General features: G+C 39.7%; 1 protein-coding gene and 1 pseudogene across 1 annotated transcript in view; both read left to right on the top strand.

Moving 5' to 3' along the window:
- LOC100764975 (SCY1-like protein 2) overlaps positions 1 to 18,429 on the top strand; it is a 51,169-nt gene that overhangs the window by 16,239 nt on the left and 16,501 nt on the right. Inside the window, 7 exon segments of the mRNA XM_035451374.1 lie at positions 4,587 to 4,736; positions 5,745 to 5,966; positions 6,707 to 6,823; positions 7,746 to 7,871; positions 8,855 to 9,031; positions 14,306 to 14,428; positions 15,631 to 15,744. Of these exon segments, the coding sequence (XP_035307265.1) occupies positions 4,587 to 4,736; positions 5,745 to 5,966; positions 6,707 to 6,823; positions 7,746 to 7,871; positions 8,855 to 9,031; positions 14,306 to 14,428; positions 15,631 to 15,744 (1,029 nt within the window).
- LOC107978272 lies at positions 3,918 to 4,402 on the top strand (annotated as a pseudogene).

The following is an 18,429-nucleotide window of genomic DNA, read 5'->3' as shown; positions in this document are numbered from 1 at the left end:
GGAGTGGGCTGCCAAAGTCCATTTGTGTTCTAGGGATCAATACTGATCCACTACCAGAGGCCTTCCATACCTCTTTCTTTGTTGCTTGTGCTTTTGATCTTACATCTGGGATGTGAGAACTAATGCCAGGAAATGTCTCTATTGTTCTCCCAAGAGTTCTGTAGTTTTTGGTCTTTAATACATTTTGAGATGGTTGGTTTTGTTTTGTTTTGTTTCATTGTAGGGCCTTTCACATGTTTAATATATGCCCTACCATTGAGCTACATTCCTAGATTGAGTTTAATTTTTGTAAATGGCATAAAGGTCTGTCTTCATTCTTTCTTTTCCCAGCATCATTTATTAAGAAGTCTAACCACTGACCCCTCCCCCCACATGGTTTCTGTGCCATCATTAAGAAAATTATTTGACCATATACACAAGGCTATTTCTGGTTTTTCAGTCTGTTTCATTGGTCTGTCTTTATACCAGTACCACCATCATCTTGATTGCTGCTGTTTTGTGGCAAGCAACTGCACTGTTTTCCCAAGCTATATATAATATAGTCCCTAAGATTAACAGATAGTTAAAATAAAAATGAAAAAGTAGAGGCTGGGGAGAAGGCTTAGGATCAGAGCACTTGCTATGCAAAGCATGAAGACCTAAGTTTGAATTCCTTACACTCATTTAAAAACTGGATGTGTGCATGCCTGGAATCCCAGCTCTGTGGGGTGGAGTAAGGAGGCTTGCTGACAGCCAACCTGGCTCTGGGCTCAGTGAAAGACCCTGCTCCAAGGGGTGGGGCAGAGAATGAACCGATAGAGCAGCATAGTGATGTCACCTCTGAACCCACATATACACATGCCTGCATATATTCCCCCATGCACACACACACTCTCATAAGCACAAAAAATAACCTGCATGTATATCTCTATGTAGCCTGATGTGTGTTTGAGTTAATGTGCTAAAAAACTGGCATCTTAGCTAAAGCATATAGGACACCATCCCTGTATATAAATACAAAAATACTGTCAGTTTTCCAAATATACAAGAAGCAGGTAGCTTGTTTTCTTGTGAAGTTAAGGAAACTTCTAGGTTTGGAAAGCTTTGTATTCTTTCAAGTTATATTTGGAAATAACTATTTCTGAAAGTGTAAAATTTTTACAGTTTATTAGCATGTTAACTATATTACTATGGACTTCGTTGTGACATTTTTCACTCATGTGTGTAATGTGTTTTGATCCCGTTTTTTCAGAACTCACTGGTGTTACTGTCTTGCTGCTGATCCTCCTTGTTTTAACATGTATCGTTGTTTGTGTGCTTAAATGCATACATCACACATAGGCCAAAGGAGGACATCAGAGTCCCTGTAACTTGTTACAGATGGTTGTGAGCTACCATGTAGGTGCTGAGAATTGAATCCAGGGACTGCATTGCTCTTAACTGCAGTTGTCTCTCCAGCCCTTTCTTCATCTTTTTTACTAGTCTGTCTTCTGCTTTAAAATGTTTTAAACATAGTGAGTTTAAGTAGGGTTGCTTACAGCAGCCTGGGAACCTTACCAGTGACTACACCAATGGAGGAAATGTCCCTCCTACTCTCAGGAATCATTAAACTGTCTGTAAATCCTCAGAGAGGGTTGGGGACTCATAAGTCCCTGTTCACCCTATGATGAATGTTGACAGGTCCAGTCTTGTGCAGGTAGTCATAGCTGCTATAAGTCTCTGCAGTCAGCACTGCTGATTGACCAAAGTTGATATCTACATTCATCAGTGGACATAGACAAAATGGTTTAGAAGGCAGATTGACAGGTCTGTCATGTCTCTTTAACAAAACAACAGCATTATCTTTCCTACTAGGGACTACAACCTCTTCAGCCATAGGCTTTTGACCAGATTTATAGTATTGTGAGTGAATTTCTTCCTATGGAGTGGGTCTCAGTTCCCATCAGAATGTGGTTGGTTACCTCCATAACAGACTTGTTACTGTTGGACATCTCTCCTGGCAGGTTGGTAGTCCACAGCTAAGACCATTGATAATTGCTTCCCCTAGCAGCCTGCTTGGTCCCTATGGGAACTTCTGTGAGATAGCTGGCAGGCAGAAAGTGTCCAGTTCAGTACCAGCTTCATTTTTCTGTTACCTTCTACAGTAAAGTCTTGCCATCTAGCACTGGTGGGCACTCTACAGTGGCAGTTACTTATATTTGGGGGTTTCCTTGACCAGTAGCTCATAGGAAGGTAGTCTACCTGGCAGTGTGATTTTCATTTAAGTGCCTATGGCTTCTGGGAATTGTTATAAATGCTAACTTTACATGACCTTTATGAGTTCAGTTGTATAGCAGGAAAGTCTTAGAAGCCAAAGCAATGTTTCAGATTTTACTCTGAGAGAAAATAGGTTTCAACAGGAAAGTGAATGTTCTGGGTTATGTTCTAATAATGCTCAAGTGGCTGCGATCATATCCTAGGTATATTTTGAAGTAAAAATAAGATGATTTGCATATGTATGTGCAATATATATATTATTTTTATTTATTTTTGAGTCAGGGTGTTACGATAAATCTTTCTGCCCAAAGCTGCCGACTCCCATCGCCAGGTGTGTGCTCTACGATAGCCGCCCACCCGAGTTAGGGCCCAAATTAATACTATAAACTTGTATTATGTTCAAATGCTGCTTGGCCAATGACTAAGATCTCTCATCTGCTAGCTCAGTCTTAATTATCATAAATCTATACATTTTATAAGACATCTTATCGGACACCTTCCATTGGTGTCCCTCCTTGCCGGTGGATCACATTGTGCCACTGGAGGAAGAGTGGAGGGGAAAAGGGGGCCACTTGCTGTTTCTCCTTGCTTAAATATGAATCTCCTTGCTATGTCACTTCCTGCCTGGATCACCACTTCTCTATTACGTTTCCCAGAATCCTATTTGACTCCTACTCCTGTCTAACTTGCTACCTCATTGGACAAACAGTACTTTATTCAACAATAAGATAAACATACACAGAAGTACATTCCCCATCAACGGGGTCTTAGTGTGTAATCTTGGGTGACCTGGAACTTGCTATGCAGACATAACTGGCCTTTAAACTCACCAGAGATTCACCTGCTTCTGTTGCCAGAGTACTGGGGTTGTGGGGTTGAAGGCATATACCACCATGGCTGGTTAATTAACCAAATTAAGAAACAAAGCAAAACAAAAACAGAACAACCAGGATTTTGTGTTTAGCAAATAGAAAGAGTAACTATTAACTACAATGGAAAACATTATGGGAGAAATGAACAAAGGTTGGGTAGAAACTTGGTTTCGGATTGCTTTGAGAATCAGGTGCTTACAAGAGAATGAAGGGGAGAGAGTGTCAGGTGATAGTCTGGACTTGGAGCAGAGGCCCAGCTGCAGAGTGGGAGCAGACAGCAGCTGAGTGATGGAAACAGGGCTGCCTTAAGACAGAGCAGACCCCCACGCATATCTGGGATTCAGGAAAACAGACCCATAGAGCAGTGACTAGTACCATTTGAAGAAAGTTGGGGACAGGATTCCTGGAAGCCAGAGAACATTCACTTGCTGGACCCACTTCTTCCTGTACAAACAGTCTCCTGTATAGGACTCCAGAGTCACCTTCACACAGACAGACATAACCATGCTACTCAATGTGACAGCACATATTAAACATTTAAAAACTGAGCATAGTACTTGCTACTTAACCACTTACTTAGCAATAGCAACCACACCCGTCTAAAAAAGGAACTTTTTTTTTTTTTCAAGACAGGGTTTCTCTGTGTAGCTTTGGAGCCTATCCTGGCACTCGCTCTGGAGACCAGGCTGGTCTCCAACTCACAAGAAATCCGCATGCCTCTGCCTCCAGAGTGCTGGGATTAAAGGCATGTGCCACCAACACCCGGCAAAAAGGAACTTCTTAATAGATAGATGTACTCGGTTTGTTGCAAGATTTCCCTCGAAGATGGCGCTGAAAGCGAAGAAGGAAGCTCCTGTCCCTCCCAAAGCCAAAGCCAAAGCAAAGGCCTTGAAAGCCAAGAAGACAGTGCTGAAAGGCGTCCACAGCCACAAAAAGATGATCCGCACGTCACCCACCTTCCGGCGGCCCAAGACCCTGCGGCTCCGGGAGCAGCCCAAATACCCGCGAAAGAGCGCGCCAAGGAGAAACAAGCTTGACCACTATGCCATTATCAAATTCCCCCGACCACTGAGTCAGCCATGAAGAAGATAGAAGACAACAACACACTTGTGTTCATTGTGGACTTCAAGGCCAACAAGCACCAGATCAAACAGGCTGTGAAGAAGCTCTATGACATTGATATGGCCAAAGTCAACACCCTCATAAGGCCTGACGGAGAGAAGAAGGCATACGTTCGCTTGGCTCCTGATTATGATGCTCTGGATGTTGCCAACAAAATTGGGATCATCTAAACTGAGTCCAGCGGGCTAATACCAAATATACTCTTTTTCACCATTAAAAAAAAAAAAAAGATTTCCCTCACTAGTTTGATTGCTAGCTGACTTGTAAAAACTTCCTAGCTGAACCAGAAGGTGTTGTGTTCCATATAAAAAGTCATTTTTTTGACAGAAGTAGTTTGTTTTTTTTTTCCACTTCCAGGTTTCTGAAGGATTGTCATTTTTGCATAGCAGTGTGAAAATGGTTCATGGAAATGTTACTCCTGAAAATATAATTTTGAATAAAAGTGGAGCCTGGAAAATAATGGGTTTTGATTTTTGTGTGTCATCAAGCAATGCTTCTGAACAAGAGGTAATAATGGTTTTCATTTTTGGATTGTTTCAAATCATGGAAATCTATGATCACATCTGCAGTGGTAGTCTGGTAAAGTGTGAAACTTGGAAATGTGTACTGAGATGTCTGCTGTAGAGAAAACTCCTGGTGTTGGTTGTTCCTAAGAGTATTCTCTAAATGATTAATTCTGTAGATGTCTGGAACAAAACGTTGACTGAATTAAACAGAAATTTCTTCCTTAGAAACCCAAATATACAAACTGATGATGTGACTTTTAACACCATGTGCCAACTGAGAGAATGTGGGTTCGTCCTTAGGGACCACAGGGGCAGTAATAGTGATTATGTGCTGACATAATGGGATTTTATTAATTTTAAAAATTGGTTGAATTTGTTGTTTGACGACTTCATACATGTATATATTATGCTCTCTTTAGTCTCACTCTCTTTTATTTTCTAAGGTCTTCCATGCACTTGCTTATTTAATACCTACAACAACTCAGTGTGGTGTGGGAACAGTAAGTTTAGGTAGGTGCCAAGTGTTCAGCTAGGATGTGAGCTCCATTTTCCTGCTCCCAAGCATTTGTTTCCCAGTGATTCAGGAAATCAGCATTGATTCTTAGAAATACTGCATTAGGCCAGCCATGCTTTGTGTTGATTGGTTCCTTATGACATGGAATGGCCATAGGGCACCAATTACAGCTCAGGTATTCGTTGCATGCATTTTCTGGATTTGATGATTTGGGTGTTTTAGAGTTAAATGTGGTGGTAGCATTTTCACTTGCTTGGCTATATACAAATTGTTGCTGTTTCTTATAATTTTTTTTTGAAACAGGGTCTGTACATAATCCTGATTGTCTTACAACTCATTGTGTAGATCAGGCTAGCCTGAACTTAGAGATATCAACCTGCCTCTGCCTCCTGAGTGCTGACTGTATCAATGCAGATTTAAAGATAGCTATAGCCTGTAGTGATTTGCTGTTACTTGACATTCTAACCTTGTCATCCTGTTTCTGTCTTCTTATAGCCTAAGTTTCCGTGTAAAGAGTGGGACCCAAACTTACCATCATTGTGTCTTCCAAATCCTGAATACTTGGCTCCTGAATACATCCTCTCTGTGAGCTGTGAGACAGCCAGTGATATGTACTCTTTCGGGACTGTCATATATGCTGTGTTTAATAAAGGGAAACCTATATTTGAAGTCAACAAGCAAGATATTTACAAGAGTTTCAGTAGACATTTGGATCAGGTATTTGCCTGGCAGAACTTGTTAGAATATCTTCTTGGCATCTTTTCTAAAATGTAGACAGAAAATTCTTCTTAAAAATAAATAGCTTTGTTAATTCTTCAAGAATTTCATATACATATGTATTTTTATCACATTCATCTCTTGCCTTTCCCTGAATCTTCCCGGATTTACCCCTTCTTCCCAACTGCCCATCCCAACTCATACTCCTTTTTAATAACCCATCAAGTTTAGTTTGTTCTGTCAAGAGTTGTGCTCATCCATTGGCATGTTCTAGACATGTCTTGGGCCACATCCTTAGGACAGAGCTCCCTTTGCCAGCAGCCAGCAGCTATCAATAGCTCCTCAGCAAGGGGTGAGGTCTTAGGAGTCCTTCTCCCATGTGCTGGAATGTTGACACTCTTGATCTTGTGGATTTTTTTGTAGGCAGTCACAACTGCAGAAATTTCCTAATAGAAATGAATACTTCATTTCAAGTTTGTGTAAAACCAGTTCAGTAAAGCTAACTTCTATAAAGATTACTAAAAGGTAGTTATTACAACTTTGATCACAGCGTTTACTAGAGTATCTAAAATACTGCCCATCTTACTTTAGAAATGGAAATACTTTTGAGTATTAAAGATGTTGTAATTATGTCGGAAGAATAGTTGGTATTTGTACAGTTGCCAGATTCACTGTGTGGAAAAGGTTTGTAGCCTTTCTGAATGTTTAATACTCATACATATTTTTGCTCTTTTGAATAGCGGTATCGTTTAGGATCTAGTTCACTTACAAGTATACCTGAGGAAGTTCGTGAACATGTCAAACTGTTGCTGAATGTAACTCCAACTGTAAGGCCCGATGCAGACCAAATGACAAAAGTGAGTACATCTAGGTTTATTGGAACAAAAACTGAAAAAGAAAAAAGGCAAAAGAGAAGAAACTTATAATGCATAATTTTGTTCTTAGATGCTGTCTGTGTTCTTGAATGTATTAAAACTTCAGCATTTAACATTAAATACCTAAACAATTGATGTACATATTTGTGAAGAAAATTAAGGTTTCAAATTACCAGAGATCCTGATAGTCACAGTTAGGGAGGTAGGCATTTTGGATGCTCAGGAAAGTAAAGTGTTGGGGGCTGGAGAGATGGATCAGAGGTCAAGAGCACTGACTGCTTTTCAAGAGGTCCTGAGTTCAATTCCCAGTAAACACATGGTGGCTCACAGCCACCTGTAATGAGATCTGGTGACCTCTTCTGGCCTGCAGGCATACATACAGTCAGAACACTATACATAATAAATAAATAAATAAATAAATAAATAAATAAATCTTAATAAAAAAGAAGTATTGTCTTTAGCTTGGTAGGTAGCTAGTGCTCATCATGCTTCCAAAGCATTTTATCCTTAAACATTTTATTTCTGTATTTTTAATGGTGTATTTGTGTGTGTCCATTGGAAGATACATGTGTATGAATGCAAAAGTAGCCCGGTGTTTATGCTGGGAAGGCAACACATGCTTTTAGTTGATGAACCGGTTCCAGTCCCAACTTTGAAGCTGCTTGAAAGTTTGAGGATTTTATACATAATGTCAATGCCAAGTTGGGTCACAGGCACTGAAGATTTGAAAATTTGAGTATGCCAGGCTGGCGATTTGAATTTGAAAAGTTAATTTCTTATTTGAAGTTTTCTAATTAGATTTTTAAATATAGTGTTTTGAATATTACCAAATGTTTTTGAATATTTTAAATATGAGCAATTTTAACCGAATTTCTATGAAAATAACTGCTTTCCATACTGTTAGATTCCCTTCTTTGATGATGTTGGTGCAGTCACACTTCAGTATTTTGATACCTTATTCCAAAGAGATAATCTTCAGAAATCACAGTTCTTCAAAGGATTGCCAAAGGTTCTACCAAAGCTGCCTAAGGTTTGTTATCAGTTTTTTTTTTTTTAATGTGGTCAAGAGATTTTTATTTAATTTTACTTTGACTTACTGTAAACTGCTCTTCCAAAGATATAAAACAAATTTACCTTAGGTACATAGATGACAGTAACATACTGAAAACTAAAGCCAAAACTTAGTTATGGTGCAAAATTAAATAGGATTTAAAATATTAGGATGCTGCGTGTGTTAAGGCTACCTGTGCTGGACATTATGTGTCCAAAAGGATGTCTGAGAACAGCCATGGTGGAGCTCACTGCCTCACCAGCAGTTAAGAGATGCATTGGTATTGGTGCAAACCTTCATAGTTCCTTTACTTTTTCTCTGACTTGCTAAACAATGAATTCAGAATAGTGTTAAAGACAGTAATGAGGCCGGGTCTGGAAGCACATGCACATGTCCCAGCATCTGGGAGGCAGGGCAGTGGGTCTCTGAGTTCTAACATAGCCAGACTACATAGTGAGACCCCTTCTTAAGAACAAAAACAAGAATAGTCAATGAATGCTAAAGAAACTACTATTTGTAAAACTATTGATTCCTGACTCTAAAGTCATTTCCAAAGCTTCAGCAATCACAGTCAGTGTTTGTCTACCACTTTCCTTAGGTGGTCTGGAGAGTGAATAGAAAACAGAAGTGGTGTCATTCCTTCCAAGGCCATTCCACTCAACAAAGACATGGTTGCCATCTATGAATTACCAGTTAGAAAGTCCGGATAATGCTTTATCCTGATAGGATAGGTGATAGGAACCGTAAGTAATGACAGGATTAAGAGGAGAAACGCTATCAGTGAACATTAGTTAGAGTTTTGCTAATGGTAGAATGATCATGTATCTTGTTTTACTTGGGACATTCTGAGCCTGTCCTATTTGTCTTGATGTAGCTGGCAACACAGTCTTACTTTTCTCTGAAAACCATTTCCATTTCACTTTATGGTCACTTTAAAGTTCTGAAATAATTTTTCCTTTCAGCGTGTCATCGTGCAGAGAATTTTGCCTTGTTTGACTTCAGAATTTGTAAACCCAGATATGGTACCTTTTGTTCTGCCTAATGTTTTACTGATTGCCGAGGAATGCACCAAAGAAGAGTATGTTAAATTAATTCTGCCTGAACTTGGTCCTGTGTTTAAACAGCAGGAGCCAATCCAGGTATGTTGTGATAACATCTGAATGTTTATACAGTTACAATGATAACTACTCCCACTAAAAACAATTGAGCTTTTTAAAATTGATTAAGTTGCTGGGTGTAGTGGTGGCACATGCCTTTAATCTCTGCACTGAGGAGGTAGAGGTAAGTGGATTTCTTTGAGTTTGAGGCCTGTTCTACAGAGTGAGTTCCAGGACAGCCAAAGCTATACAAAGAACTCCTGTGTCAACAAAACAAAACAAAGCAAAAATTGAGTAAGTAGGGGCTCAAGAAATGGGTTAGCACATGAGCACTGGCCGTCTCTTGGAGGACCTGGGCTCAGTTTCCAGCACCCACATGGTAGTTCACACCATCTGTAACTGCTGTCCTAGTGGATTGAAGGCTGCACTCCAGCAACCAGGCACAATAATTTTAAATGTTTGAAAAAACTTGAGGTAAGTATATTAGGTGTTTTTCTTCATTTCACAGAAAGCTACTTTGCATACATTTGAAGCATTGCCAAAGTTATGATTAAACTTAGCAAATGAATGTGGCTTTTTATAAATCAGTGACTTAGAAAAAAAATTGCAATCAAATTTTGTTTGTGTTTCATTATTCCTAATTGAAAGATAGCAGTTTGGAAAAATAATACTGTTATTTCTAGTTCCAGATATTTTTATTTGGTTTGCTTTTCTAGCAGTTAATTTGCAGAGATTTGTGTCAGTTGTTTCTCTTCATTTTTTTTCTCTAATAAACTTTCATTAGAAGAGTGTAAAGCATTATGGGAATAATATATATGCATAATCTGTATTTATGTGAAATGCAAATTCTGTGTGTAATGTGCATATGTAAGTGAAATAAACTATATAGTTTTGTTAGAGTTTGTATTTGTCAGAAACAAGGGTGTCTTGCATTTAAGAACAGTGGGTCTGTTCCTGGATTTGAGTCTGGGTCTTGTCTCCTTTCCAGACCTATGTACTAGTCATTACCTTCTGAAAACTTGCAAGCCTCCTTTTTTTCCTTTATCTGAATTTGTGTGTGTGTGTGTGTGTGTGTGTGTGTGTGTGTGTGTTTTATAGGTCAATCACAGTTCTCTCTCCCTCCCCTCCCCCACTGACCCCGTATCCCATCCCCTTTCTGCTCCCCAGGGAGATTGAGACCTTCCATGAGGGATCTTCAAAGTTTGTCATAGCATTTGGAGCAGGCCTAGCGGTGCTCCCCCCCTCCTCCCGTATCTAGGCTGAGATCGTATCCCTCTATGTGGAGTGGGCTACCAAAGTCCATTCATATACTAGGAATGAATACTGATCTAATACCATAGACTGCCCAGGCCTTTTAACTGACATCCATGTTCAGAGGGTTTGGATCAGTCCTACGCTGGTTTCCCAGCTATCAGTCCATGAGCTCCCCCTTGTTCAGGTCAGGTGTTTCTGTGGGTTTCCCAGCCTGGTCTTGACCCCTTTTGTTCTTCACTCCTCCCTCTCTGCAACTGGATTCCAGGAGTTTGCCTCAGTGTTTAGCTGTGGGTGTCTGCTTCTGCTTCCATGAAGGCTCTAGGGTGGCATATAAGGTAGTCATCCATCTCATTATCCGGGAAGGGGATTTACAGTAGCCTCTCCACTATTGCTTAGATTCTTAGTTGGGGTCATCCTTGTAGATCTCTGAACATTTCCCTATTGCTAGATTTCTCTTTAAACTTGTAATGGCTCCTCTATTATGGTATCTCTTTTCTTGCTCTCCTCTATTCTTCCCCCATCTCAGTCTTCCTGCTCCCTCATGTCCTCCTCTCCCCTCCTCTTCTCCCCTTCTTTCTCCTAGCTCCTTCTCCCCTCCCCCCGTTCCCAATTAGCTCAGGAGATCTTGTCACTTTCCCCTTCTCCGGGGGACCATGTATGTTTCTTTTAAAGTCCTCCTAGCTTCTCTGGAGGTGAGGATTGTATTCTGGTTATCCTTTGCTCTAGATCTCAAATTCATATATGAGTACATACCATGTTTGTCTTTTTGAAACTGGGTTACCTCACTCAGGATGGTTTCTTCTAGTTCCATCCATTTGCCTGTGAATTTCAAGATTTTTTTTTTCTGCTGAGTAGTACTCCATTGTGTAAATATACCGCATTTTCTTTATGTATTCTTCAGTTGAGGGGCATCTAGGTTGCTTCCAGGTTCTGTCTATTACATATAGTGTTGCTATGAACATCACTGAACAGATGTCCTTGTTGTATGAATGTGCTTCTTTTAGATATATGCCTAAGAGTGGAATTGCTGGATCTTGTGGTAGACTGATTCCTATTTTCCTGAGAAATCTCCATACTGGTTTCCAAAGTGGCTGTATGAGTTTGCACTCCCATCACCAGTGGAGGAATGATCCCCTTTCTCACACCTCTGCAACATAAACTGTCATTAGTGCTTTTGATTTTAGCCATTCTGACAGGAGCAAGATGGTATCTCAGAGTTGTTTTGATTTGCATTTCCCTGATGGCTAAGGATGTTGAGCACTTTCATATGTGTCTTTCAGCCATTTTAGATTCCTCTATTGAGAATTCTATTCGGTGTTCTGTAAGTTTTCTTGTACTTTCATTGGCATGTCTTTCTGTAGGTTGGGAAAGTTTTCTTCTATGATTTTGTTGAATATGTTTTCTGCCCCTTCGAGGTGGGTTTCTTCACCCTCTTCTAAACCTATTATTCTTAGGTTTGGTCTTTTCACGGTGTCCCATATTTCCTGGATATTTTGTGTTTAGGGATTTGTTGGACTTAAGATTTTCTTTGTTCGATGAATCTATTTCTCCTAGTATGCCTGAGATTCTTCCATCTCTTGTATTCTGTTGGTTATGCTTGCATCTGTTGTTCCTGATCATTTGCCCAGCTTTTCTATTTCCAGCATTCCATCAGACTTTTTTTTTATTGTCTCTATTTCAGCCTTCAAGCCCTGCACTGTTTGAATTGTTTCCTTCATTTTGTTTTCTTGGCTTTCCTTGTTTTCTTTAAGAGATTTGTTTATTTCTTTCAATTTTTGGCTTGTCTTTTCTTCCATTTCTTTAATTTTTTTCTTTTTTCTTCCATTTTTTCCCCCTCATTTCCACTTTCGGGTTCCTACCATCTTCATACGGTTGTTTTTAGGATCATTCTCTTCTGCTTCATCTGGGTTGGAATATTCAGGTCTTGCTGGTGTGGAGTCCCTAGACTCTGGTGGCGTCATATTGATTTTTCTGTTGTTCAATGTGTTCTTTCACTGTTGTCTTCCCATCCCATCTTTTATTGTGTCCCTCTGCTGGTAGGTACTGGTCCATGGTTCTCTTCCATTGGGTGCACCTAGGTCCAATACTCTGATGGCTTTTCTCTTCCCCATGGTTGGATGGGGGACTAGCACTGGGAAAGTGGCAGACTCTGGATACTCTGCATGGGCTGGTTTGCAAGGATGGGTACCTCTCCCCCACTCCCCACAGTTCCCAGACCTCAGGAGGCTCTGAGCAGGGCATCTGAAGGAGGGCCAGAAATAGTGCAAACCTCACTTCTAAAATGCAGAGTTGGCATAGACTAAATATTACAAGGTGTTTCTGGTACTGGGTGACAGTAGCTTAGTAGTCAGCTACTAACAGTCTGATATAGTAATGGATTTGTGATTTTTTTGTAGTTCTTCCCTTGACAGTGCAGCTTTTATTTTATAATTTTAAAAAAATGAGCACATAAGTGTTAAATATCACGATGTCATCTTTAAACACCATGCATTTAGTGATTCTCTTCCTCATCCATCCCCTTGCTATTGCTAGTACCCACTCTCCTCTTTTTGAGACAGTGTTGTACCATGTAGCTCTGACTCGCTTGGCACTCACTATGTAGCCCAGGCTAACCTCAAAAATCACAAAAGTTCACCTGGCTTTCCACTTCTGTGTCCTGAGTTTAGGGACTTAAGGCCTGTGCCATCAGCCTGCTGCCAATTCTCTTGGCTCTTTCCCCAGTTTCTGTTCCTTAAAGAGGTCATTAGAAGGCAGTCTGTGGGGGTGTTCCTACTAACCAGAGAAGGGTCTCAGGACAGAGCCATATGATTTAAAGCAGGGCTTCCTGGCAGATGTCACAGTGTCCAGAGGAAAAGTTGATGACATCAAATTAAGTAGATTGTTCATGAGTCATAAAATCCAAGACATATGATTTCAGTTCCCATTTGACCTTGTTCTTTTTATGATGGTAAATTTTGATTGTTGGCCAGATACTATGCTGAATCTCCTGAGGAGAGACTTTCACTGTGTCATTGTCCAGATCAGGTTATTCTGTGGCATGCTTGTGAGGGCTTCTTTTAAGAACATGAGGTGAGGTGGGAAGACCTGCCCTGATGTGGGCAACAAGAACATTTCATGGTTTGTGTCCTGTGCTGAGTGAAAAGGAGAGAGCTGAGCACTGGCAATTCATGTGTACTCTGTGTGTGTGTGTGTGTGTGTGTGTGTGTGTGTGTGTGTGTAAGTCCTGCTGCCTCGACTTTCCTGCACATTGGACTGGGGATTGTGATCCAAATAAACCCTTTATTCTCTAAGTTGCTTTTGTCACAGTATTTATCACAGCCTCAGGAAACGAAACTAAGGTAACTCTGTATTCTTTTTCCTCTGTTTTCAATTAATAAGCCCTCTTGAAAGTTTTTAATTGAGCATTGGCAAAACTAAGTATTCTGAGGCTTGGAGAGGAGGCTCAGCAGCTGAGAACAGCTGTTCTTTAGAGGATCTGGGTTTGATTCCCAGCACTAACAAGACAACCCACAGTCATCATTGACTCTATTACCGCTTTCTGACCTCCCTGTAGACACAGACATATTTGCAGGCAAAATAGTCACACACATACAAAATCTCACCTAAGTATTTTGGTTTGTTTATTACAATTTATGTATGTAAAGACAGCTAGGATAAACTATTAGGAACAATAAAAATGTTTATTCCTAGAATTTGTCCTTACAAAACTTATTTCTTTACTTTCATAGAAACTGAATGACATTTCTCCTTTTGAGACATCTAACTTTGACTCTCTTTGGCTTTTATTTTTGAAACCCAGTAGTTTTCTGGATAGTAGGGACTTGTAGTGGAGTCATGTGTTACTGTAGACATGTTGGAGGTTAGTCTGGAAACAGTTGTTAAGTGCTGCACTTATAGAAGTGTGAGAGACTTTATGTGTATATTTTTGTCTTCCATGCCTTCAGGCTAGCAACATGGTGTGTCAAAATACACAAATTATTCTTCAGAAAATACTATATTTTGGTATATATTGAATTTCTTGAAAATTGTAGATATCAATACATCTTCCCTCTCCTCACACAGATTTTGTTAATTTTCCTACAAAAAATGGATTTGCTCCTAACCAAAACCCCTCCTGATGAGATAAAGAACAGTGTGCTACCCATGGTCTACAGAGCCTTGGAGGCTCCTTCCTTTGAGATCCAGGTACAGTGTCTGGCTTGTTTTTCCTTCATGATGGTCTTAAGGTAGGAGAAAGAAAGCAGGGAATATTACAGAATTATATCTTAACATTGTATGTGCACTCAATAGTTAATATATTTATCGCATTACCTTACTGGTTCACTGTTATCACTATATATTGACTTCTAACTAAAGAATTGGAGGGGGCTAGAGAGATGGCTCAGAGGTTAGGAGTAAGTTTTTGTTTGTTTGGAAATGGTCTTATTGTGTAGCTTAGGCTGAAGTTTTTCCCAGAGCTTCAAGTTCCTGACTGCTAAGTGGTAGGATTCATGATGTATGCCCTCCCAGGACACCTGGTAGGTATTGCTTTTACAGAGAACACAAGTTAGATTCCCAGCACCTGTGTCCGACTGCTCACAATGGCTTATAACTCAAGCTCCCGGGGATCCAATACCTTGTTCTGGACTCCCCTGGCACCTACATTCACAAAGGCACAAAGTCACCTCCAGGCACACATACATGGAATTTAAAAAACAAAAAAGGGGGAAGCTAGAGTCCAGCGTGATAGCATAATACTTGTAATCCCAGCACTGGGGTGTAGAGTCAGGAAGACCAGGAATTCAAGGCTTGCCTGGGGTATACATGATACCCTGTCTCCAAAACACTATGGCTAGCATTGTGGGTTTGTACTGCCTTGCACACATCTGCTTCTACCATGTATTTCAAGTCACATTTTTGAGGCATTTCTATCTTTTTTTTTAAGTTTTTTTTAAGTTTATTTAAGAGAGTGAGGTTGATTTTTTTTTCCCCTTGTAATCATGGCACAAGTGGAAGGTGTACTCATTTCTACTTTTCAACTCTCTTGAGTTACTGCCCTGTACAAATAAGGATGTGGGCCTGTAATCCCAGTACATAGGTTAAAGTAGGAGGGTTGCAGACTGAAGCCAGCCTGGCCTACATAAAGTCCATGCCTCAGGGGAAAATAGTACAGAACTAGTTGTAATTATAGCTTCTCGGAACACTAACACAGGACCTGTGTAGCCACTCCATTTTTCAGATGATCATAACTATGATTTTTCATGTTCAAAAAAAAGTGTTGTAAGGACCAAATAACACAAAGCATATGAAAGTTTATTTTTTTTTTATACTGTAACAAGTTAGCTGAGTGTGTCAGAGGAAGGTGGACTGCTTTTCCTTGAGACTGACCAGATTTATTTTTTCAATAGGAGCTCTGTCTAAACATCATCCCAACTTTTGCAAATCTTATAGACTATCCATCCATGAAAAATGCTTTGATTCCAAGAATTAAAAATGCCTGTTTACAAACATCTTCCCTTGCTGTAAGTAGTTATACATTCATATTTGCCTTTAAGTGCTCAATGGTTGATATCATTTTCCCACTGAATAATAACTAGCTTATGGTTTATTTATGGAGTTTGTCTTAGTTTTAGGTAACCTATATAGAGTATTATGAATTTTTTCATATAACTTGGTTTTACATGTATTTGCTGTATGTATGTGTGAGATCATGCTTATTTGCACATGTTTGAGTGCCGTAGTGAGCATGTGGAAGTCAGGACTGTTTGTGGGAGTTGGTTCTCTCCTTGCACTGTGTGGTTCCAGGGGTCAAACTCACACGGTCAGTTTGGCAGCTCTTTTACCTGCTGAACCCTCTTTTATATTTCCCAGAACTTAATATTTTGCCTTTTATAAACTTTGATCATTTTATCCATCATCTGTGTCTTGTGGTGTATTAGAAAAATACTCATTAGTATCCTAATAGACTCACAGACAAAAGCAGTGTGACACAATTGTACTTTCCAAACATCTTATCCATTTCAGTTGATGTTCCTTGGCAGAAGAGCTCTGAGATGGAAGCTAGAAAGAAGACTGAAGTGGTTGAAAATAAGTCTTTTCTGAAGTGCAAGCATGGGGAAATGGTTTTATTCTGATTTTGTCACTAACTGCCTATGGCCATGAGCATGTCCTAAAACCTCTAGGAAATCCTGATTCTTATATTGACTTTTCAAAATAGATGGCAAAATTTCAGTTTTTAAAATGCCATTCCGGAAACCCTATGCTTTCTTTATACTGTTATAAGTTTATGTCAACAGAAATCTTGTCAAAGTATTCTTCAGTTATGTATAGTGTGCAGGAGTGTGTGAATGCAGGGGCTGCAGACACTGTGTGGTCTACACTAGTGCCACTGTTGCCCTGGTCCTTCAAGACAGGATGCTTATGAGGATGTACAGTGAATATGGCTTAAAATAGCAATTCTGGGGTGGATTTGCATTTTATGTCTCACTTTTTTAGAAGATTTTATTATGTATACAACATTCTGCTTCCATGTATATCTGCACACCAGAAGAGAGCACCAGATCTCATAACAGATGTTTGTGAGCCACCATGTGGTTGTTGGGAATTGAACTCAGGACCTCTGGAAGAGCAGTGGTGCTCTTAACCACTGAGCCATCTCTCCTGCCCTTGTGTCTCACTTTTATAAATACATTTTAGGTGCAACTTTCCATACTTCTTGCTTCCCTTTGTATGGCAGATAGGAAATCTATAGTGTATTTATAATCTCACTCTCTAAGGTCTGGCAGCTTTAACTAGGAAATGCCTAAATCATTAACCATTGGTTAAAATTGCCTGAAAATGAAAAAAAAAAAAAACAGTACATAGCTAGGTGTAGTGTTTCAAAAGGTATAATTGAAATATATTTAATATTTTGTACATCATAAAGGAAAATAAAATTGAACCAACATTTTTGATTTATGTCTAGTAGATGCATTGGTTCTTTAGTGTAAGAAACGGACTCTGAGAACATGTTAAGCCTTCAGATGGTATTTACATTATTCTGTGTTTAAATTTCAGAAAATAGTTGAGCAAAATGAAAATTTTCTTTATATTCATGTACAACTATTAATCCATGGAATTATTTTCTACTTAGTGTTTTAAGACTAGAGTTTTATTGATACGGTTTCATTAATACTATGAACATGACTTACAGATACCCTTGTTTTGGGGGGAGATTGGGAGAGGGATGACTTGGTACTAAATCCTGAATCTATGGTCTGGCATATGCTAGAAAAGAACTCCTCCTACTCACCTGTATTCCCAGCCCTTCCCCCTCTCTTTTCCATGTGTGTGTTGTTTCTAAAGTAGCCTAGGCCAAAGGTAGCATTGACCTTGCTTTATTGGCTGGCCTTTGAATTCGAATCTTCTGCTTTTACCTCCTGAGTCCTGGGGTGATAGGTGTGCATCAGGGTGTCAAGCCCCAGCCCACTTCTTTTTACCTTAGGACAGGGTCCTTCTGAATTGCCCAAGCTGGCCTTGAGCTTGAGATCCTCCTACTCCCATGTCCTGAATAACAGGATCAGAGTTCTTTGCCAGCAGCCCTGGTCTAAGGAAATCCCACTTAAAAGGGCCAGGAAGATGGCTCGGCGGGTAAAAGTGCATGCTGCAAACCTGACCACCTGAGTTTGATTCCCATAACCTACTTACTAAAGAAGAGAACCAACTCTGGCAAGTTATCTTTCGACTTGACATGTATGTTGTGGCATGCACACAACCACCCACATAAATCATTCAATAAATGGAACCAATGGAACCAATTACAGCTAACTGAGGGTATGATGTGCATCAAAAGGTGAATGAATATAAAAAATTTTAAAGAGCTTACAAATGTTGAGCATTCGTGAGTATATTAAAGATGTATTCAGAAATATGAAATTTTATATAAGGCAGATGTGGATAATCTCCTAGGAGATTGGGAATATCCAGGGTGGGATGGCCATAGATTAATATGGACAATTTCAGTTAAAATATTTAATTTTAAGAATGAGTTGAACCTCCCTTAAAGTAACTAAATCTATGTGAGATTGGCTGCTTGGTGGAATATATCCCCTTTATAGTTACATTTTGCTTATAAACAAATAAAAGCCCTCACAGTCCTGCAGGACTGGGATTGTCACTCACTGACAGCTTGGGTGATAGGTGCAAGGCTCTGGCTCTTGTTCCCTGGC

Source organism: Cricetulus griseus (genome assembly GCF_003668045.3).
Source record: "Cricetulus griseus strain 17A/GY chromosome 1 unlocalized genomic scaffold, alternate assembly CriGri-PICRH-1.0 chr1_0, whole genome shotgun sequence".
In the NCBI taxonomy this organism is placed as follows: Eukaryota; Metazoa; Chordata; class Mammalia; order Rodentia; family Cricetidae; genus Cricetulus; species Cricetulus griseus.
Note: the sequence above shows the minus strand (reverse complement) of the source record. Positions and strands in the feature narration are given on the sequence as shown.